General features: G+C 37.0%; 1 protein-coding gene across 4 annotated transcripts in view; it reads right to left on the bottom strand.

Moving 5' to 3' along the window:
* ADGRB3 (adhesion G protein-coupled receptor B3) overlaps window positions 1–23625 on the bottom strand; it is a 711244-nt gene that overhangs the window by 388192 nt on the left and 299427 nt on the right. For all 4 annotated transcript variants that reach the window (XM_078055165.1, XM_078055166.1, XM_078055167.1 and 1 more), the window contains 2 exons: window positions 14540–14704; window positions 13927–14091 (listed from right to left, as the gene is read on the bottom strand). In XM_078055165.1, the coding sequence (XP_077911291.1) occupies window positions 13927–14091; window positions 14540–14704 (330 nt within the window). The remainder of the gene's footprint in view (window positions 1–13926; window positions 14092–14539; window positions 14705–23625) is intronic.

Raw genomic sequence — 23625 nt, forward strand, 5'->3', positions numbered from 1 at the left:
GTGAACAGTATGTGCAAAGGCCTGGAAGCAGAGAAGAGGTTGGGGCCTGAGACCAGTGGAGCTGGAGGGAACAATTTTAGGAAGAGTGTGGAGTGATGGGCTGGTAGACAGGCTAACATTAGTGCCTGCAGGGCCTCGCAGGCAGCTACAGAAGGGTTAAACAAAAGATCGACATAATTCAATTTTTAATTTTAAGAAGATCGGTTTGCTTTCTATGGGTAACAGGGATGGGAGAGCAGTAGGTAGGGCAAGACAGTTGAAGAGGTTAATGTAGTGCTTCAGCGCTGAAATGATGGTGGTCAGAAAGATGAAGAAAAGGTGGGCACAAGATAAATTTAGAAAGTAGTAGACTAACTGATGTGGGGAATGAAGGACTGAGGGGTTAAGGATGATGCCTGCTTTCTCAGCCAAAGAACTGGGTATATAGTGGAGCTATTTATTCTCTCGTATCTTCTACCTTTAATCCAATTTTCATGCCATATTAACAAAGTAATCTCCCAAATGAAGTTTAATCCCATAACTTGCTGCTTAAAACCTTTCCATGGTTCTCCAGGACTGACAGGATAAAGATAACTATGCTCCCTGTGATAAATAAAGGCCCTTCTAGCAAGCTCCAAGCTAGCATTCCAGTTATGGCTCATATTTATTCTCCTATGCATCAGCCACACAGAATTAATTGTCATCCTCCAAATATTCCACACCAGGTCACATTCTCCTGTGTTTCTGTAAATGTCAACCAAAATTACTTTAGAATATAAAAAAGAGGAAAATCATAATAAATGTTAAAAACTCACAAAGGACATCATGCATAGTTTATTACATAATCGAATTCCATGTAAAACAACTAGTCCATTTTTAATAAAGACATACCAGTAATTAATCTCTTAGTACCATTACACCTAATTATTCTTTTTTTTTTTGTTCCATCTACACATCCAACTTCTGTTCAAAATCTCCCTCATTAACTCTTCATTTTTAATCCTTCACTTTCACTTCACTTGTATTTTTTTTCTGTTTTTCAATGTTTTTAAACTTAGCTCCATTGATGAATTTTGAGAAAACGGGTTGCTAGAGCATTCAATTTTTGTTTCTGATTTAATCTTGACACAAAGCAATGAAGAAGCAATTGGCAACCTAGACTTCCTCATTCCCCTGTTGTGGTTTCAGAAAGCTTTTCACACCTATTGTTATTCTGCCAAAAGTTAGCCCCCTTTCCTGCGCCCTTCCCCCACCATCGGCTGTGTGGTCAGAAACTCGGGTAATTGCAAGCGTTAACCACTAGATGGCACGGGTGGGCCAATAGGGCGAAATGTTTACCGGGCTCGCCCTGAAAATGATGAGGTTCAAAATTGAGGTGGGCAGAAGTAGTAACTGTCAGCTGGGGAATATGGGTTAGCGCTTTTTTTTTTTTTAAAGGTACAGTACTTGGGGAAAAAAATAACATTTCTTCTTTTCCAGTAAGTACGACGTTTAGTGATAAAACTAGCCTCAGTTACAAGGCCTTTCAATCTGGCCTCTTACCTCAGCTCCCACCCTCTCCACATTCTGCCCCCCCCCCCCCCCTTCTGCTACACTGACCCCTTTGATGCTTCTCCAATCCTCCAGGAAGGCTTCTACCTCAGAGCTTGTGCACTTGCTCTTTCTTTCCAGGACATCCCTCCCTCTCCTGCCCAAATGTCTGCATGGTTTGTGTCTTCACTGCCTTTCATCTTTGCTGAAATCTTGCCTTTTCAGGGATTTCCTGACTTCTCTCAAACACTCCCACACCCTCCTCTGTTTTATTCTTCTTCAAAATGCTTGTTAACCTTCTAACTTCTGCATCTTTTTTTTTTTTTTTAAAGATTTTATTTATTTATTTGACAGAGAGAGAGAGAGCGCAAGCAGGGAGAGCGGCAGACAGAGGGCGAGGGTAACTTTTGCATCTTTTTTCCTAGCTTTCTTACTTTGCAGTATTATTATTATTATTAGTTTATTTATTGCCTTCTCCCGCTAGAATGTGAGCACCATGAAGACAATAATTTTTCTGTTTTGTTTCACTCCTAGAGCACATAAGTACTTAGAAGTCTAGCAAATGGTAGGTGAATGCCTATGAACACACTCATATAGTTTAAGCCAAAAATTACCAAATACTTTCAAAAGATCTATTTTTGGTACACCTAGGTGGCTCAATCAGTTAAGCATCCCCCTTTGGCTCAGGTCATGATCTTGAGGTCCTGGGATCCAGCCCCAAATAGGGCTCCCTGCTCAGCAGGGAGCCTGCTTCTCCCTCCCTCCTCTGCTCCTACCCCCTGCTTGTGCTCACTCTCTCTCTCTCTCTCAAATAAATAATCTTTTTTTTTTTTTAAAAAAGATCTATTTTTCCATTACCTCAGTACTTAAGATGACAGAAAATGAGATGATTCTGCAAAGTACTGAGGACAGTGTGTATGAGTGTGTGTATATCTGTGTGTAAGTAGACCAGCAGTAGGTTAAGAATGTTCGCTTAGGAAAAGAGAGGGAGGTTAACTACTATAGTTTTCTTAAAAATTAACAAAAATGGGTTTCCAGGGTACCAGATATTGACAAAAGTTGACTTTTGTAGGGCTGTGTCTGACTTGGTAAGAGTCCATGGAACCCTGTCCAGAATTCTCCAGTGTGATCTATATATATCCAACCACAGTCCTCAATTATTAATTTCCATTTCCCTAATGACAATGTATGGCCTACCTCAACCAGACCAAAAAACAAAACAAACAGTATCACAGTAATTTTTTAAACTTAAAAAAGTCAACACACTTTGTTTTTCTCCATCAATTCATAAAGCCTTGGATTCATTGTGCTTCTTGTGGATGGAAACACAGTGCACAAATAATAAGAAAGGAAGATGATAGAGGAATCATAGATTCAAATTTGCAAATTTGCAGGGTTTTCAGCACTTTAGTAGTAATGTCAAATCCCATCTGCTTAAAATATTTCAACAAAGGTCATATGGCCTTCATTGAAGATTGTATCTTTAAAAAGTTTAGTTCAGAAAATATGTGTATTTGTGCTCATACCAAAAGCAAAACAGCCTAGATATTAAAATAAAAATTTATTTTCTTCCATCTTGGGTTTATGAAGCCCCCGGTAGTAGGAAACTTTCTGGGCTCTCCTCAGTGCCCCTTATGGAATTCATTCATTATACAGATACTTACTGAGCAGCCATAATGTCCCAATCACCTTGTAAAATGCTGCACATAAAGAAAACGAACAAAAATAGCCAGGGTCTCTCAACTTGCAAGATGGTGAGGGAGACACTAAGAGGAGAAATTTTAATACAGTGGATGTCCACTATGATCTGAGAAGTTCTGGCTGCTCTAGGAGTACCCTGGGGAGAGTATATCAGTAGGAGATTTCCAGAAAGGATAAGCAGGAGTTGGCCAGTGAGGAAGGGAAAAGTGTGCCTTGGGAACCACATGTAGGAAGACCCAGGCAGCAAGGAGAACCTGGTATATCCAAGAAATTGGGAACATTACAGAATGGGTAGAGGTGGTACAAAGAACATTTCAGAATGGCTCAAGGTGGTACAAAGAACCTGGTATATCCAAGAAATTGGGAACATTTCAGAATGGCTAGAGTACAAAGTTGGGGATGAGTAGAGGTGGGTAATTACCGGAGGGGGAGGGGTGACATATGATAAGATAAACTACGAGTTTGAATTTAAGGGCAAGGAAAATTTGTTATAATGTGTTGAACGCTATACATGCAGTTTGGGGAATGGATTGAAGGAAAGTGAGACTGAAGGCAGGGCCTGTGACAACCTAAATGGGGTAATTAGGGAAGGGGCGTGGCATCACGGGAGGTGGAAACAGGAAGGGAAGCCTTTGGATTCAAAAATCTATCTAGGACAGAGAATGGGCTGGGCTCCAGGGCTGGATGTAGGAGGCGAGGAAGAGAGAGAAATAAAAGATGAAAGCCAGGTGTCCAGGAAGAGTGCAGTGCTACAGCCTCAGTCAGAGCACATGAGGAAGGTACCGGTTGGGAGGGTAGACGCGGACAATAGTTTTGAGTTTGAGGTATTTGAGCACCTCTTGGTATTATCAAAAAGGCAGTTGGTGTACGGAACTAAAGCTCAAGACAAAAACATAAGCTAAAGGGAGAGATTTGTGTTAATTTTTTTTTTCCCGTTCAATGCTACCGATGTATATTTTGTAAATTAGAAAATATACAATTAGAAAATATACAATTACATCACTCTCTATGCTCAAAATAAAAACGTATTATTGTAGGGCAATATGAAGGACTCTTGTTTTTTGTGCCTTAGCAAAATGGAACAGCAACTCTGTTCATCAGCTGAAAGATCCCACTGTTTGCTATCACTAGTGCAAAGATATAAAAACCCATTTGTAAGATACAACTGTACTTGAAGTCACAAGTATGTAGTTAGCATGCTGTCTTAAAACAAGGTAGCAATTACCTAGTGATTAGCTGTTAATCTGTCTATTTAAACTGATTTTCTGTCTCTTAAAAATAGCAAAAATTATACAGGGCTTAAATCAATTTGATGTGGAAAATTAGTTTTCACCCCTATGCTAGAATTTCAGCATTAAAGAGAAATTGGTTCTACACTGTAGAGTTGGCATGCAGGAAAAAAAAAAAAAAAGAAGGAAGGAAGGAAAGAAGGAAAGAAAGAGAAAGAGAGAGAGGAAGAAAGAAAGAAAGAAAGAAAGAAAGAAAGAAAGAAAGAAAGAAAGAAAGAAAGAAAGAAAGAAAGAAGGGAGGGAGGAGGGAGGGAGGAAGGGAAGGAAGGAAGGAAGGAAGGAAAAGGAAGGAAGGAAGGAAAAGGAGGAAAGGAAGGAAGGAAGGAAAAGGAAAAGAAGGAAGGAAGGAAAAGGAGGAAAGGAAGGAAGGAAGGAAAAGGAAAAGAAGGAAGGAAGGAAAGGAAAGGAAAGGAAAGGAAAGGAAAGGAAAGGAAAGGAAAGGAAAGGAAAGAAAAAAAAAACATACACTATGCATGACCCCAATTTCAAATTTCACTTGCTGGCAATTCATTAATTCTTATGTTTTGGGAATTCCCTGTGCTGGGGGATGCAGAGGTGAATGACATAGATCTGGTTCCTGTGCTCACACAGCTTACAGCTCTAACTTTCAGCAGGGGAACACACTCATGTGAAGAATTCACGGTGCTGCTAAGGTCTGAGGGGGAAAAGAAGGGTGCTTATCAAATGTGTTTTGTAATAGCATTCCTCACATAGAAACGGTTTTTATCAGTGTCAAGTTGAAAGAACATATAATTATAACAGCAATATGTACATATCACTGTGACTTAGGCACTCTTCCAAGTGCATTACATTTTTTAATTCATCTAATTCTCATATTAAGAATGAAGTAGAAACAATTATTACTCTCTTTTTTAAACATGAGGAAACCAAGGCATTAGAGAAATCACTCGTTGAGGAGGTGGTCGGTAGATCTACGTCAATCAGATAAGCCTCTCAGTTCATTTTCCGAGAATCTTACACTATCACCAAGCATTTGTTGTAGTGGTAAACAAGGTATTTATATATTTTGCAAAAATCTGTCTCTAAGTCTCAGAGGTAGCAAACCACAAACTTTAAATTCATTAGCAGACAATGTGTATTGCATTGCCTGTTTGAGGAGTGGATGGTGTTTATACATACACACCCTGGAAAAAATCTGATTAACTTAGTTTTAATCCTGTATTTCAACTTAGCAGACAAGATCACTCTAGTTCCAACCTGTTAACAAGATTAATAATAATAATAATAAAAAAAGATAGCTAACTTTAATTGTGAGGAATAGTTCTAAGTAACTACTTACTAACTTGAAGTGAGACAAGTTTTGTATTGGGGTATGCTGCTACAGAATTGTGTTTATTTGTATTTTTTATATTATCTTAGGAACTCGTGAGGATAACTGTGCTTCATCACCTTTTCCAGGTCAAGGCACATGTAGAAAATGATAACATTTGGAGGCACACTAGGGTAACGGGCAAGACTACTCTAGGCTGGAGGCTGACGGCCACATCCTCCTGTCTTGCCAGCTACCCTGAGGCCTTCGGAATCTCTATCTGTGTATACCTGGGACCAATCCTAGCCTGACAGGTGGCTGTGAGACAGCCTCGAGGAGCTCTGGCCTGTAAGTATATGCAGGGCTGAGATTTGGGAAAATTGAGTAACTTGCTATGAAAATACATATTTTTCTTACCTCCAACATCTCAATGATTTATTTCTAAGGAAGGAAGGCTCATGCCACCAATTTTAACTACAAAATAAAAATAGTATGTGTTCTAAGAAAGTCTATTCAAATTCTACTTAGACAAACTAACAGCATTTTGAAAGAATAAAATGATTATGAAAGGTAAGGTATACTACCATAGTCATTTTGAAATTTTTATTCACATACTTTTACACAAATTATTGTATTTTGTATCATATATTGTACTATATACAAATGGTCCAGTTACAATGTTTATGATATGGAATAAAAACGTTCAAAAGAGCATGTGTCTAATGGTGTACATTCAACTAGGAGGGGATTTGGGAGTCTGAAAATAGATAACTCATCTGTAATGAGCTGGAATTCTAGCTAAGAGATATAATAACATATAATAATAAAGTATAATAGCAATATATAATAAGGGAAGCACAAAGCAAGTCTATAGGGGTTCAAAGAAGAAAGCACTCATGCAATTGTGGGAGAAATAAGAATGATTAAAGGAGGAGACAGTTTTTAATGGGTTGAGCTCCCAAGATGCTCCCATGTCAGCAGGTGAAGGTGGAGACAGGACAGGGACTCTATGGGAGCCCAGGTGAATAACTGCAAGCAGCAGAGTAAGGACAGAATATGTGCTTCCATACCCAGGAACCAGGGATGGGATCCGTTATGTTATGTGTATATTTTATCTATAAACGAGTAGAGGGTGATGACCCTCGAAAGTTAATCAACTGATAGATGGGGATACTAGAATCCTAAGGATTCCGGTATGCACTGAATTGGGCAAGTAATGAGGAGCCATAGCACTTTTTTTTTTCTTTTTAAGCAAGTGAATCCATGACTAAGGTCAAGAAAAGGGGAGAATAATCAGATAAACTTGTGTGGAAGAGATTAGAAAAGGTGGTTGTTGCAGTAATTTGGGTAATGGACAAAGATGACCTGGGCTGGAATTATTTAATAACTGTAATTACCTGTGGCATTTTATAATTTCATACTTGAAATGATCCCCGGAGGCACATCTTATTATCCCCATTTTACATATGAGGACACTGAGGCCCAAAGCCAATCTTTGACTCCACATCCCAGGCTCTTAATGTCACACTGCCCCTCCCCACTAGCAGGTGGTGTCCAGGGGAAGAGAAAGCATGGCCACTGGAGAAAGACTTGATGGAAGTGGAATCCATCACTAGGAAAGGTAAGAATCAGAAATTACTTCAGAGGACAAGATGGATTTGGTGATCAGACAGAAAAGTTCTTCTGCTGACACTGAGGATGATTGGCTACCCCAGCTAGAAAGCTCTATCAGGTGTTTGCAAGAGATGAGACATAAAAATGCAGATTTGTGGGTGCTGCTCACAAGTGATAGTTCCAGACAGACAGGGAGAGAGAGAGAGCACCAGGGGCAGGATCTTAGGGTCATTCACAAGTCAGGACATATAAGGACTAATACTAAGGTTTAGGGTTTTGGCAAACTTTAAACCCAAAGAGCAGTTTTACTAACTGCATTAATTTTAATTGTATTAATTTAGAAATAATTAAGTGGTTCCTAAAATATGTTTATTTTTACTATAAAAACAATGTCAGATGAAATGAAGAAATAAAAAATAGTAAAAAGTGCTGCTTAAATTTTCTGTTTCAATTTGAGAATGATCAGCATGTTGCCAAATATTTCTAAATTGGACCAGGTAGGGTAATGTAAGATTACAATAAATTGCTTTTTTGGTTTCTGCCGTGACAGAAGCTGTGAGAGTTTTCCCAAAGTCTCATCTGATGAGCAACCTGATAAGACAAATTATGACAATAATCATCTCCATAGAAACAGGTTTGAATAATGGATGTATAGTACTATCTGGTATACACATTCGTTATTTTAGACCCCAGTGGTTCTTCCTTAATTCTGTCTATAAAGTTTAGCTGATTTGTTGCAGAACTGTGCACTGGAATAGGTAATAAAACTCATGTTTTTCAGGAGGATCAGATACTTTCTTAGACATTTATTAAGCAATAGATGATCTCTCTTGCCTATGGGGTATCTTCAAGTTCTAGTTTATTTCCCTAGTTTTTAGAATGTATCTGTGGTGGCTTGGCAAAAACAAAGAGAACATTGAGATGAAAGACGTCAATACCTAGTGCCACCTACTGTCAACACTGAACTCAGAGGTTGGTTTTAGGTGAGTGACTGGTGTGAACACTTGGGTGCGACATTGTTTGCTATGTCCAAAAATCTTCAGCGAAAACATCTGCTTTAACCTTTAGAAACTGAACAGGTAATAATATAATTCCTTAGAGGATAAACACAGGACATTTGCTAGAAAAATAATAAAAATCCTAATGGAGTAGGGGCCTTTTAAAAATACTATTAGTGATTACCCTTGTGGTTTGGAATGAAAAAGGTGGAACAGGTGCCAATTTGTATGTGAGTATTTCAATATAGAGTAGTATACTTTAATTTTACACTCACATATTTGGGTTTCTAATAAGGATTACGTTTAACTTTAAAATACAGTGATCCATGGGCGCCTGGATGGCTCAGTTGGTTAAGCGACTGCCTTCGGCTCAGGTCATGATTCTGGAGTCCTGGGGTCGAGTCCCACATCAGGCTCCCTGTTCGGCAGGGAGTCTGCTTCTCCCTCTGACCCTACCCCCTTTCATGTGCTCTCTCTCTCTCTCTCATTCTTTCTCAAATAAATAAATAAAATCTTTTAAAAAATAAAATAAAATAAAATACAGTGGTCCACACAATTTAGAAGGCTGACTTATTAACTTGTTAAACTTGTCTCTATCAATAACAAATGTAGTGATGGTGATTAATTCAGCATTCCTCCAACTGGGAACTGAAGAAAGAATAAGTCCATGTGAGCTAAGACCTCATCCTGCTCTCTGACACCTGCCCCCCCCCCCAAATATTATATACCTGGTTAAGTAGATAGCAGCTAATAACCTTGGAGGGTAAGAGGCAGTGAAAATGTCCTCCTGCTGAGGAAGAGAGTTGTTGGGGATGGGATGGCAGGATTACAGAAGATCTGTGTCCTGCCAGTGCACAGCTTTATAGCAAACGTGTTCCAATGATACCCAAGTTGTTTCTTCTACTCTCCATGGAACAAGAACAATAGGGATTGGAGAACTGAAAATCTGAAAATGAGTAAATCATCCCATTTTGTCCACAAAGACTAGTCAATAGCTCTGTTCTTTTTTTAAGTGACAACTCTAAAGAGATCTTTTTGGGTTGAAGAACGAGTTGGCTAGGGAGACTTGAAATGGATTGCCTGTACTAATTGATTACAGGAACAATCCCTCAATATTTATAAAGTGGTATAAACAAAATAAAATTCTGCAATCTTGTTCAGGATAGATCACAATTTTGACCAGTGTGGCTGAGGTGGAGAACTGTTTTCCACTTTTTTGTTAATTTTATCACCTGGTATGTATGTATGTACTTATTTACTCACTTATTTTTACTATAGACCAGTGTAACCCAAAGGGTAATTTGCAAAGGGTAATCTACAGTATCATCAACATCACCTGAGGGTTTGTTAGATATGCAAATTCGAAGGCCCATATTGGACCTACCGAATCAGAAGCTCTGGGGGTTTGGCTTAGGAATCTGTGTTTTAACAAGCTCTCTGGGTGATTCTTAGGTCTGCTAAAATTTGAAAACACATATCTGGACAATGAATAGAGGCGCTCAAAGAAGACAGGAGCTCAAAATAAGCAAGCTTTGTGATTCTTCCTACCAAAGCTAAATTAAAAGAAAATCACTCAGACCCAAATGAAATCTCTCTTGGTCTCCAAAGAAAACATAATCCCATTGGACAGCAACCTTACAGAGATAAGGAATAGTCACTCCCAGAATGGCATTTCTCCTACGTGGGGAGGGGGCTTATAGTCACCATATTACAGGGCACAAATTTGAATACGAGTGCAGTACAATGTTCAAGACAAGTTTGGGATTACAAACATTACTGCTGACTGCCCTTGGTATGAATACTTATGAGTTAAATATCACAAACATTGTTACGTCTCTGGTCTAAGTTGCTATTACTGTGTACATTTATGATATGGCTCTCTTATTTCCCAAGTTTCTCTCAGCACATTCAATGTGTAGGCTTCACTCACCATTTACAACTAGAGCAACTGTAACTCCAAAAGGATATTTTATGTATAAATTAAGTTTAACTTCTACCCATGAATGGCACAACCCAACTAGCATTATTCTTTTTTTTTTTTTAAAAAAAGCATCATTTTTTTTTTTTTTTAAAGATTTTATTTATTTATTTGAGAGAGAGAGAACGAGAGACAGAGAGCATGAGAGGGAGGAGGGTCAGAGGGAGAAGCAGACTCCCCGCTGAGCAGGGAGCCCGATGCGGGACTCGATCCCGGGACTCCAGGACCATGACCTGAGCCGAAGGCAGTCGCTTAACCAACTGAGCCACCCAGGCGCCCCCAACTAGCATTATTCTTAATGACTAAAGAATAACAGATCCAAGAATTGGAGCTCTAGGAATAGCCAGCCCCTCCCCTGGGAACACAGCAAGGAGGTTCCCGGGAAGCCTGCAAGTTTACGTAGACCAATTCATTAGTAACATCTGCCTTCTGAAGGATATTAACCAGGGAAATATTGGGAAAAAAACACAAAGCCTAAAAATAGTATGTTTTCACACTCTAGCAATACAAAATCAGAGAAGCTATTACCTTTCTACTACTTTAACCCTCAAAGTCTGGGGATGTACAATGAGATGGAGATCAATGAAATCATTATTTAGTGAATTTGACTAATCTAAAAATTAGGCAACTTAATTGTCTCCCCTGTAGCTACTCTATTCCTCAACTAACGGTATTTAAAATATACATATATAATTTTTTCATCCCTCTAATTCCCTTTTCTTATGAAGACAAAAATAACATCATATTTTTGGTAATGATGTTCTTTTTAATATGTTTACTTTATCTATTTACCAGTAAAAAAATCTTATTCTCTTTGGGAAAATATTTTTCATTTTCTATTTTTAGTAGACATCGTAACAGCTTTTGATTAAATCCAGATGATTAATCATTATTTTCATTAATTATCCAGACAAAGATGTGCGTATATTATACTTCTCCTTCCTGACAACAGAGGATCTCTTGGCAAACTTGATTAATTTGTTTTGCATCCAAATTAGTGAAGCATAAAAATAAATACTAGTAGTTTCCAGCAATCTGAAGAAAAATTAAGAATAAACAGTATGAAAAATAATACTAGGAAAAAAACACATTGTTTTAAAAGAAATATTTTTTGAGGTTTTGTCAGTGACAGAAATAGAAAAATGCCTTAGTAACGGTTGAGAAAATTTGAAAGTTTTCTCAATTTATATTGTCAATATATAAATTTGGAGCAATATAATGGTGGAAGTTAGGATTGCTTCTTATTTTGAATTCACATGGCCTCAAGAATTAACAGAACTAATTTTAGATATTTTTTAAGCTGTAAAAAAACCTTACTGACATGTCATTACTCTTAGAGTCCAGTATGCTAGACACAAAAATAATACATATTGACCACAGAAAAGCAATTGTGCAGAGGTTGGAACGCCAATATATAAATCAAATCCACTATGGAAAACTGAGTTATTTATAAATCCTGCTCTCTTGACAAAATAAGGTGGGAATGAGATACTTGCACACAGAAAAGATAAAGGATAAATAGAAAGGAAATCTTTATCTTGATGAAAACACTCTGTACAGAGGCAGAGGCATTTTTGAAATTAATTGTCATATATAATTTTTGATGGATAATGCTGATTTGTATAAAGGTACCAGTTTAGGATATTTTCGAAAGCTTGGTAATATATTAATTCATTTTATCCTTGTATAAGCACTAGGTTGTGAATTATTTAGCTGATTCAATAATTCATTTTAATTAGAAAACGTTATTTATATACTTGGTGATTTCAGGAGATTTCAAATCATATTATTGAAGAGAGTAAAAGGAAAATGTTAAGGTTAATACCAAATCCACAAAATATACCACCAATATATAATATCACATATGTATAAAATATAAAAAATTATAGGTTTATGTGATAATTTTTCAAACTGCCTTAAATCATGAAAGCCAGCTAACAAACCTAGCATATAAGGTATAATATCCTTTGAGTAGATATGTAAAATGTTTTCCAAACAGCAGGTGGCAATCTTTGTAAATTTGATTGCAGCAACACCATTTTAACTCTATATATGCAGATGAAAGACAGTTTTAAAAGACCAGTTATGAACCTTGGTATGCTCACACTAGTTTACATAACTTCAAATATTAATCATGACTACTGTCCTAATGAAACTTCTTCCTGGTTATATACATGTTTTTGTTTAAACGCTTCTTACTTCTGATGCACGACAGGAGGAATTTCATAGTACTTCTCTTGTATAGGTCTCCTCAACAAAATCCTACTTGCTGGTTCCTTCTTATTGTTCTGAATTATGTGGCCTTAAGAATTAACAAAGCTAATTTTAGATCTTTTCTAAGCTCTAAAAAAATCCTACTGACATATTGTTACTCTTAGAGTCCAGTTTCTATTGATATTAGTGTTAGACTGTGAGAAGTCTTTAGAATTCTGGCTATGGAGAAATACAAAGTTTTGACTCAGGGTTATCTCTTAGAATGCCTTGTTTTGTTGTTAGTGTTGTTGTTGTTGTTGTTTTCTAAATTGATGTAGTCATGTTTGGTAGAGACAGAAATCTACTGCTTTCTGAACTGAAAAGGAACCTCAAACAGCTGTTCTCTCCATACCTACTGGAACCAGATAGCCAGAGAGATAAGCTAGCTTGCCCACCAACCATTAGTAGCAGCAAATGGACTCTAATAGGGTCTTCAAATTCTTTAAGTTCAGCACTTCCTTTATACCCAGCTGTGAAACTTAGAAATTTCATCCTATCATTTTTCTAGCATGCTTATAGCAACTTTGCCTATGATATCATTCTAAAATCCTAATTTTCATTTATTTATTGAGTCTTCAGTATGTCAATAATACTTTATGGAATGTATGCACAATTTGGAAGGAATCTTTGTCGTAAACGATTTTTTTAAAATATATGATCAATAATCTGGGCAATTTTTGACCTTTCCTTTTTTTCTATGCTTATATGTAAGATCCTTTACCGTAACAACATTTCCATTCTTTCACTACTAATTAAGACCTTATGTTTTCATTTCAAAATGTGCTCCTCATAATAGAAAATGGCCCAGGGGCAAGGGAATGGGGATGTCCAAAGTCCTACATGGAGACAGACTAACAGCAGAATTTAAAAGTTTCTTAATGTCAACATCATCTCTTTATTTTCTCACTTAGCTATCTAACACTTACGTCTTTCTATTTCTACCATAAGTAATAAGAGGCAACTGTTTTTGTGTTCTCAGTAAACAAATATTTCATGAACATAGTGAAAAAAAAGTACCCCCAGCCAATTTAAATCCTATCTAGCCATGTTATTGTTCAATGTGGCTTCCTTTGTATTATCACAGTTTTCAATGTGATTTTGCAGCAAATACCTTAAAAAAACCCATGGAAGAAATAGTCTAGGACACATAAACAGAGGAAACCCCATACATTATGGAAAAAGTAAATTGCCACTTATCGTTAGCAGTCCTCCAATGGAGGAAGTACTGCCCTTCATGATGAGAGTTTTAATCCTTTTTTTTTTTTTTCCAGGTAACAAAATGTTTCCATTGAGATCATCTCAGTTCGTTCTCACCAGGACATCGCTGCTCACTGCATCTTCTAACTTCTTCGCCTGTGCCTTCACATTGCTGGCCTGTTATTGCTGCACCCTGACATGTCCTCATTCGCCTTTCCCAGCCGCCATCACAGGACTTGGAACATCCGCTCCAATGACCCCACTGATTCCACTGACCATTGGCTGAAAGAAATGTGTCACGGTCAATGGCAGTAGCCCTACTGCAACTGTTTTAAGAAGTTTAAAATCTGAGGACTATTACTGTTTGCTCAATTTTTATTAATCTACCACTATGAATAAACCCTATTCAAACATTTGACTTGCTAGTCAAATATAGAACATTGTGATTAACCTAAGTTTATGTAAGTTTGTCAGAATCTTCAAATAGACACTGAAACTTACTTGTAAAAAGTACAAGTTCAGTGCTAAACCTTATCAACTTAATCTATATTTGATCTAAGCATCTCCAGAATTGTGTTGCTTTATTAGTGTGACATACAGTAGAATGAGCTCTGGTACAATTGGCTTCATTTACGAGAAATACGTAATTATCTGATTATTCCATGACTGGCATGGTTCTATCACATTGTATAAATGGCAGGCATTCTTTAAATGCAGTCATCAGGCTCACCTGTGCACTCAGGGTTATAGCACTCCCTGCTTTCCGCCCACGGCCCTCTGCATTCAGAGCCCCCATGAGCCGCTGCAGTGCATTGCCGGCTTCTTTGCTGGGTCCCATTCGAGCACGTCACGGAGCACTGACTCCACGAACTCCACTCTTGCCACTGTCCATCAACTGCCAAAGCAGAAAGAGAGACAGTGTAAGGAGATGTTCCAATAGAGAAGGCTGTACAACGTAAAACTAACCCTGGAGGTGAGTCCCAACCACGGGACTCTAAGTGAAGACAATGGAAAGTCATATTGGCATTAAATGTTTTTATTACCCCCCCAAACTACTATTACCTTATTTTCTCACTTCTATTTCCTTTTATGTATCCAGTGTCTCTCTCTTTTTTTTTTTTTTTGAAGATTTTATTTATTTATTTGACAGAGAGAGACACAGCGAGAGAGGGAGCACAAGCAGGGGGAGTGGGAGAGGAAGAAGCAGGCTTTCCATGGAGCAGGGAGCCCGATGCGGGGCTCGATCCCAGGACCTGGAATCATGACCTGAGCCAAAGGCAGACGCTTAACTACTGAGCCACCCAGGTGCCCCTCCAGTATCTCTTTTGAGCCACTTATTGCTTCAAAATATTTATTGATTACTCAACAATGCAAGACCTTGGGCTAGGTGAGGAGTACACAGAGCAGTGAATGAAATAAATAACTGATCAATACCTCATAGAGCTCACGTTTTAAAGAAGGAACCCCTATAATGAATTAAGCAGTTAATTACATGTTAAATAAATTAATTATATAGTATTGCTTCAAAGGATAATTTCAAGACACTAAGAACTTGGAGGGCCTGGGGAGTCTTCTTTGACAAAGTGAAGTTTCAGACAAGCCTTGCAGAATAATGAGGAATAATGTGATAGATGTTATAAGAAATACAGAAATTAAAAGAATATGAATCCCACCCTCAAAAATCTTGCAATTTAGGAGGAGAATTACATCATGCACACAAATAAGTAAATAAAGGGTTAAAAGCAGTAACATCCTAATATGGCACATGAAGGCTTTCAGAGGATGGATCACAACTACTTAGGGTGATTATGTTAGATTAATATGGTGAGATTTGGATAATTTAGACAAAGGAGACAGCATTCACAAAGGCATAATCCCATAGGCCACAAAATGCAAGTATGCAAAGGAATCGGGCAAAAATATTTACTCAATTTAGAATGCATAAACTAGAATATAAGTGTTATAAATGCACTCATATATGACTGTCTACTTTTTCTCATATCATTCCATGGTTCTTAGTTTCATTACAGTAAAAGAGAATTCACCATAAATCCAAAGTTCCAACATAAGATAATACTGCTGTGAAAACCTATCCACCCATCTAAAGAAATGAAAAAGCTTGGCAGAATATGTGTAAGTGCTGTCAACCTAATTTCAGGCCTTGCAGGTAGCTATTTAAAAAGAAGATTGTTTAATAGGTATCTGGCTGTACTTAATAAACCCTTTGTGAGATTAAAAATCACAAAATGCCAATTTAATCATTCCATTCATGTAATTTTAGCATTTCACTTTATTAAAAGTACCTGCTACAATCTTATTGGCTATGTAGTCCATTCGCTAGACAAACAAGAAAAGACTAGTGAATAAATGGAATGCTATAAATTATCCATTTCTTCTCTAGCTTGGCTTTGAAGATGAGTGCATTTTTCATTTCAGAACTTTGCCTTTCAAAGATAATACTTACTGAGCTTGCATTATGAACTCTTACTATCCTAGACATTCTTAGAAGAATTAAAAAAAATAAGATTCATGCCTGCACCTTACCATCTATTGGCAAAAGAATGTACGGATATTCAAATTTTTGAAAACATTCAGAAAGCAACACATAAACAAAGATGAATTAGGTGATTTCAACCTGATTCAATGCTAAGTGACTAGAATAAAGGAATATGTGATGTCCTTGAGAATTCTGGTTTGAGGTAAACTTGTAGATTTTTTTTTTTTAATTTTTTAAATGAATGTAACAGTTACAGACTCACTGGCAAAGAAGAGAGGATAAGTCTTTCCAGCTAAGATGTGGAGTCAGGAATGAGCAAGTCAAATGTGGAAATCAGAGAGAAGATAATTTGGCAGGGTGTTGTATTATCGGTGAGGAATAAGAAAAGACCTTGCTGAAAAGAGATTAGGAAAAATGAGAATATTTGTGAAGTGTTTTGCTCCATAGGCTTTTCCTGAAAGAAGACTTTGCATCACCATTAGTAAAATAAATAAATAAATAAAAATAACATTTTAAATTCATACATTTGTAGTATTAGTTGTTCAGTCCTTTCTGCTAAGGTATACATTTTATGATTTGATTAAAGTTCAAGACTGAGTTAACATTAGACATTTCAGGGACCTTTTGAGGTTCATCATTACCATAAACATCAACAAAACATGTATTTTAGATATATACAGTTTATAAAGTTAGTTACAGAAAAGATACAGCAATGAAATTGAAGACATATCAAGTGGATGTTTTTGGTATTCTATTTTACACTGAGAACTAGAAGTTCCTTTTATTAAACATTAACTGCACCATTATGAAAGACTTGATTTGACAAAGTGAGGAAAAAGAGGAAAACCCAATATTCCTTCAGAGGGATAAGTCAAAGTTACTGGGAAAATGGAAAATTGAGAAGTTAGAACCAGACAGATATGTCAATTTAATTTAAAGCATTAGACAACAGAAAGAATGTCTTTTAGTGCCAAATGTGGGACATTGTTTTATTTCTTTTTTTTTTTTCGGTTTAATATCCTAGAATTAAAAAAAAAAATCACTAATTGTGTTATTTTTAGGGACATCAGCCCCAAGACCTTTCAAAAATGGTTATGTTATTTTACTGAATTGGGAAAAAGTGGAGGATTTTTGAGAAGTGGAAATTAAGAGTTCTGTTTTAGACATTTAAGCATTTCCAAGAAGGACATATGCATTATATTTCAGGTATAAATGTTGAGATGTTTAAAAATAAAAACCATTCATCATATGATCTATTTAATATATATTTTTAAAACCATTTATCTAAGTAGTACAAGAAATGAAGGGACTCCTTTTTTGTTTGTTTTTACCTGATGGTTAACTGGGAATCCTTCAACCCTTGCATTCAGGTTTGCTTTCCACTTGGTTGAGGATGGAGACAACAGAGAAAATCAACCTCTCCCTACCATCCCCCCACCCCTGTATATCACAGACTTTCAGCATTGTAAGAGATATACCCCAGAATCATTGCAAACTCCAAAATTTGAAAATACTTCAAAGCTTTCTTTCTAAACCTGTGTTCCTATTGAAAGATCATTAACATCTTGTCATTTGGTCAGAAAAGTCTTACCAATAATTTGGGAAAATGGAAACACTCCAAACCTCTTCTTGGAGTCTTCTAATGAACTCATTGGTAAAGATGTACAAAGAAGCTACACTGGAACTCTACTAGACTCTGGGAAACTGTGGTGATAAAGGCCCACCAAGCTCTGTTCTCATGGAACATGTACTCTGAGGGGGTTGTGGAGACAGATGATAAACAAGTAAATAAATGAATGAACAAGAGAGTTTCAGCCAGAAGTGTGATAAGGACAATGTGAGGAAAGAGAGCAATGTGACAGGGGATGCTCAGCCATGCCTCTCAGAAAAAAACACATTAGAGCGGAGTCCTGAGTCACTAACAGGAGCCAGAAATGTGAGGATCTGCGAAAACCTCTACACAAGAGCCAAGTCCTGAGGTCAAGAAAGTTTTGTGTATTCCAGAGAAGAGAAAAGGCTGGGGCTTGTGGGGATCACAAGAAGGGGGGTGGGGAGTGGCAGGAGACGGGTTCAATAGTGTGCAGAAGCCAAATCCACAGGGCCCTGTAGCCTGTGTGACCAAGTAAGATCAGAAGCTATGAGAGGATTTCAAAGTAGGGACGTGATGTGACAGAATTTCTACTTTAACACTTAATTTTGCAGTTGTGATTAGAATGTATTGTACAGGAGCAAGGATCAGTACTGTAAGATGTTAGGGGACTATATGGTAGCCCAGACAGAGGTGATAGTGGCTTAGATTACAGTATCATCCGTCGAGATAGAGAGAAGGGGATGAATTTGTGATATTTTCTAGACGTAGAGCTGACAGGTTGGTAGTGGGATATAGAAAATCAGAGAATCAAGGATGACTTCTAGATTTCTGGCTTACTAAAAGGGTCAACGGTGGACCCTTTTACTGAACTGGGTTAGACTAGGATTCAAACAGGTCAGGGGGTATATAGCCCTGAAATCAAACTGTCTATTTTGAACATGTTGAATTTATGATGCCATTATAATCAAAATGCAGGGAGTCCTACATTAAATTAACTTTGTTTGAAACTGTGCCTCCCAAATGTATTTGAAATGTAATCATCCCTCCTTTCTTTTCCTTTTTTTCAACCCCCTTTTTGGAGTGCTGTTTGGTAAATATTACATTAAAGTACATAATTTCTTCTATAATATGCAGCTAGGTTAAGATTTAACAGGTTCTTAGACTTTTTCAATTTCTCTTCATTTCCATCATAAGCATTTGCAGTTGGATTTTTTTATAGTGTCATTTTTCAATTTAGAAACTCCAAATGCCTATTACTTTATGAACCATCTTACAAAGGTGACTAAGAATAAAGAATAATAAGGCTGTGTTTTGAAGCCAGGAGAATGCTGAGAGATCAGCCTGTCTTACCATCATTCAATGTGTTTCCTTATACCACAGTGTCACCCTGCGGACAGTTAAAGTTTCCCTTCAGCAATGTGACACATTACTAGATTTTCTGGATCCAGAATAATTAAAATTGTGAACGCTAAATTGCTAGATTCCTGGGGTTTACTTTGTTATATGAACTTTCTCCTGCCATACATAGAGAGTTACAATTGTGTTCACCTGTCTGCCATGTACAGAGGCCAAATTAAATTCTGTGATACATTTTAATGAAAATATCATGTTTCAGTCAATTTTCACATCTTTACCAATAACTGGTGACAATATAGATTAGGTTGGAGAACAACAACCACAAGATAAAGCCATGAATATTTTGGATAATAAAACTATCATTTTGGCAACTCTTTTGGGTTGGTTATTGCTGATTGATGAAGCTATCTATAGGGAGGAGTTTGGGGAGAAGAATTCTGTCCTGTGGTATGAAACTATCTGATTTAGTGATGGCAAATTTGGAAAGCACAGATTTTTATTGAGTTGGGAGTTATTCAGGAACTGGAAAGACCTCTTGACGGTATAACACTGAAATATCAAAAGCCAACCTCTTGCTTTGGGCATGTGCTGGAGAGCATAAACCTGGTTCCCATTTGCCATTTTAAAATAAATCACAAAAGGGGAAAAATAAAAATGAAATATCATTTAAAAATTAGAATTAAAAATAGAAGCAAGTTATTAAGGTAAGGCTAAGAAGAATAAAAAATAGTTGGGAAGTAAGTTAAGACAAAGTTTGCATAAAAACATAATAAAAGAAAGCAACCAAGATTAATAAAAATACAGTTTTTTAAAAATTCATAAACACTAGAAGATCACGAGAACAACGGTAAAAATCTGAAATGACACAAAGTGAATACAATTGCTATACAATAGACCAGAAGGTTAAGAAGACAAATTGCAAATTAATTAAAGAACAGGTTAATGAGGTAGCATTTGAGTTTCAAATTATAACATTCTCATGCAGAGACAACCAGAGACTTTTGAACCAAGGTCAGGCAAATGTTTAGCATCTTCCTGCTCACTGTCCTCACTGAAAGGGTTCCCTGCAGAGAGACTGTGGGCACATCACCCTCTCTTACTTGCTGAGGAATCAAACTTTAGGTCCACAGGAGATTGAAGCCCCTTGCTCTAGATAACAGAGATATTTGGGTCCAGCTGTGTTCCTGAGGACCTATCTTTGGGTGATTCTTTCATTTTTCTCAGGTTTTGTAAGAGACTATGAACATACCTGAAAAATACAACCTGGCAGGATCTCTCTATTGAGGTTCTGGATTCACAGGAATGCATTTCTCAAATGCAGGACTAATGAGTGGGACGTGGCTTAGCCCCACAGACTGGCATGAGCCCTTACATATGTACTTCTCCCTAGTATAAACTAGGCAGAAGTAATTTGTATGGGCCAAGGTCAGGCCACCCCCAAATGTGCCACTTTGATATGTCGATTATTTTAAATAAAAGTTACTTAAGAAACAGTCAATGCCAAAAAATACTATGCCCCTGCCCCTTGTCCCCAGAAAGCAAGAAGCAGATCTCCCAGGTGAAAGGTACCCTCCCTGTACTAGGAGGCAAAGGGACATCCTTATCACCAGAGATAGGAACTGTAGAGCCTAGAAGGCTATATAAATAACTCTTGTTACTTTTTTCTAATTTACTACCCTGGCCCAAATTCTGTTCAGAATTCCTTATTAATTGAAGCTCCCCAAATTAAGTTTTCTTTGTTCTGTCATTTCCTCACAGATTTATTGTCTCTGTCTAAAAAGTACAAAAACTGTCTGCCTTGGTCATTTCTTTAGGTCTCAATTTCATTATTGGGCCTCTGTACACACTTAATAAAACTTTGAGTTTTTGATTCTTAAACTAGCTGGAAGTCTTTGAAGGGTAGAAGGGAAATTTAAAGTCCTCCTCTACAAATCTCTTTGAGTCTATGATTAAGGCTGTCTGTAAGAAACAGAGCTCAAAAACTATCCTAATATCCTGAATTTATTTTACCTATTTCTTCTAAATCCTTTACTTTTATTATTTTTTAAAGATTTTTATTTATTTATTTGTCAGAGAGAGAGAGAGAGCACAAGCAGGGGAAGCGGCAGGCAGAGGGAGAAGCAGGCTCTTTGCTGAGAATGGAGCCCGATGTGGGACTTGATCCCAGGACGCTGGGATCATGACCTGAGCTGAAGGAAGATGCTTAACCAGCTGACCCACCCAGGTGTCCCAGCCAAATCCTTTACTTTTAAAGTAATATTATCATAAAAATCATGATAAATATCATCCACTTTATGTTGTTTTTTACTTTTCAAGATTCTTTCACCTAATTTTAATCACGTAACAATCCTCTGAGATAGGGTAATGGATGCTGGCTCCATTTTATAAATGAGAAAATTGAGGCACAGAGAAGATGAATAGGTTGTTTAAGTAAATATTGATAATTAAAGATTGGGACTGAACATTAATCTGTGTCTTCTGAATTCCAGACCACTGTGTTTGCCACTGAATCATTAAATTAAACTCATTTATATTTATTGCAGCCTATAAATGAAAACTAATTTGTCAATAATTCTTTCATTTCTTTTAGTCTTCAATCTGTCACTCAATTACTACTTATCCCTATGCTCTATATTATTTGCACTTTACTACACAAATTGTATCAGAATAAGAACTGTCAAAACTGAAACAAAGAGGACCAAACTTGAATCATTGGTTCCTTCCATCTTTCAACTAGCAGGAAAAAAAAAAAAAAATATATATATATATATATATATATATATATATTACTCTAAAGTAACATACTACAAAGAAAATTACTATAAACCTTGAGGCTTTGAATTAAGAATTTAAGATTTACTTTCTCTAAAGAACTTAATTTTGGAAAAGGCTATATCAATTTTATTTTGGGGATATACATCTATATAATTTTAAGAGAGGGCCTACCTAGAAAATGTAAATATTCCATCATGTCTAACACTTTTCTTTCTCCATTTGAATATTAATAAAAATAAAAAACACTGAAAACAAAAACAGGAAAAGTGATTAAGTCACCCTAGACGAGGAGTCACCATTAAGGTGACATCCAGGAACTGGTCTGATACAGCTAGACTCAGTGCTGTTAGCTGCTGCTTGGTGCTCACAGTGAGGCTATGCCGTCTCCTGTTGGATCTAAGACCATCACAGAGAACATTATCAACAGACAAGGTCACTCTGAGACTGTGATAAAGTGAGATAAAGTGAAACACGGTCACAGCACAACCCACAAAATTCCAAACGTTCTCTTCTCTCAGCTAATATGAGTGACTGACACTTGTTCATCAATTATAGCAAGTTTTCCCTCCTCCTGGATAATTCATTAAAATACCCAGTCATAGATTTTCTTCCCCCCATCTAGACATTCTTAAATCCAGAGCAAAACTCCACTTCCTAAAACCCTCCTTGAAATCACCCAAAACAAGTCCAAACCCTTAATAAGTCTTTCTAACACCCTCTAACTGAGATGCCCCACAGTTTCCTATGTTAATTTTCCCTCAATGCCAAGAGTAACGAATCCAACTTGCTCAAGTACAAGTGTCATCCCGATGGACTTTGGCTATAGGGCGCTGACATAATAATAATACTGATACTTATACACCATTTGCTGTTTACCAAGTTATCTCCCTTACAGCATCTCACAAGGTCTTCTCACAGTCCTGTGAAGTGGGTATGCTATTGTCCCCATTTTACAGATGAAGAGATTAGAATCAGAGGAGGAACACACATATTAAAAGGTGATACCTAAATTTAAATAAGGGTTCTCTTGTGGAAGTCCAAGTTCCACTACACCACATAAATGTATTATTAAATATACCCAGAAAATGTCCTGTAATTTTTTGGGGGGATGAGAACTAAAAATTTGGATATGTCCATTAGGAAAATCCATTCAATAGTAATGTATTGGATACTGTTAGTACAAAGTTGCACAGAGAGATAAACAGGCAATGAAAGAGAATTTCCTCATATATACTAATTAATACTATGGTGAATTTGATGTTTGATTAGGGATTGCAATGAAAGTTCAGAGAAAAGAGAAAACATGGACTGCCAGAAATTCTAAGTTTTGGGAGATAAGAAAAACAGACCACAGGACCATTGGACATACACATACCTACACACACCCTTCCATAATATCACATTTAATTGTTGGTATAGATGAGAAAGGGAGGAAAATGGGGTAACATTATGTTTATAATTAGTGAATGAGTCATAGTGGATCCCTCATGTTGCTCTATATCTCTCGTCCACCTCCCTCCGTCAACACTGGTATCGGTTCTTAGACATGATACACATTAGGAACTGATAACTCATACTAGGAAATACCTATCTACCC

This window comes from Halichoerus grypus, chromosome 9 (assembly GCF_964656455.1).
Source record: "Halichoerus grypus chromosome 9, mHalGry1.hap1.1, whole genome shotgun sequence".
NCBI classification, from domain to species: domain Eukaryota; kingdom Metazoa; phylum Chordata; class Mammalia; order Carnivora; family Phocidae; genus Halichoerus; species Halichoerus grypus.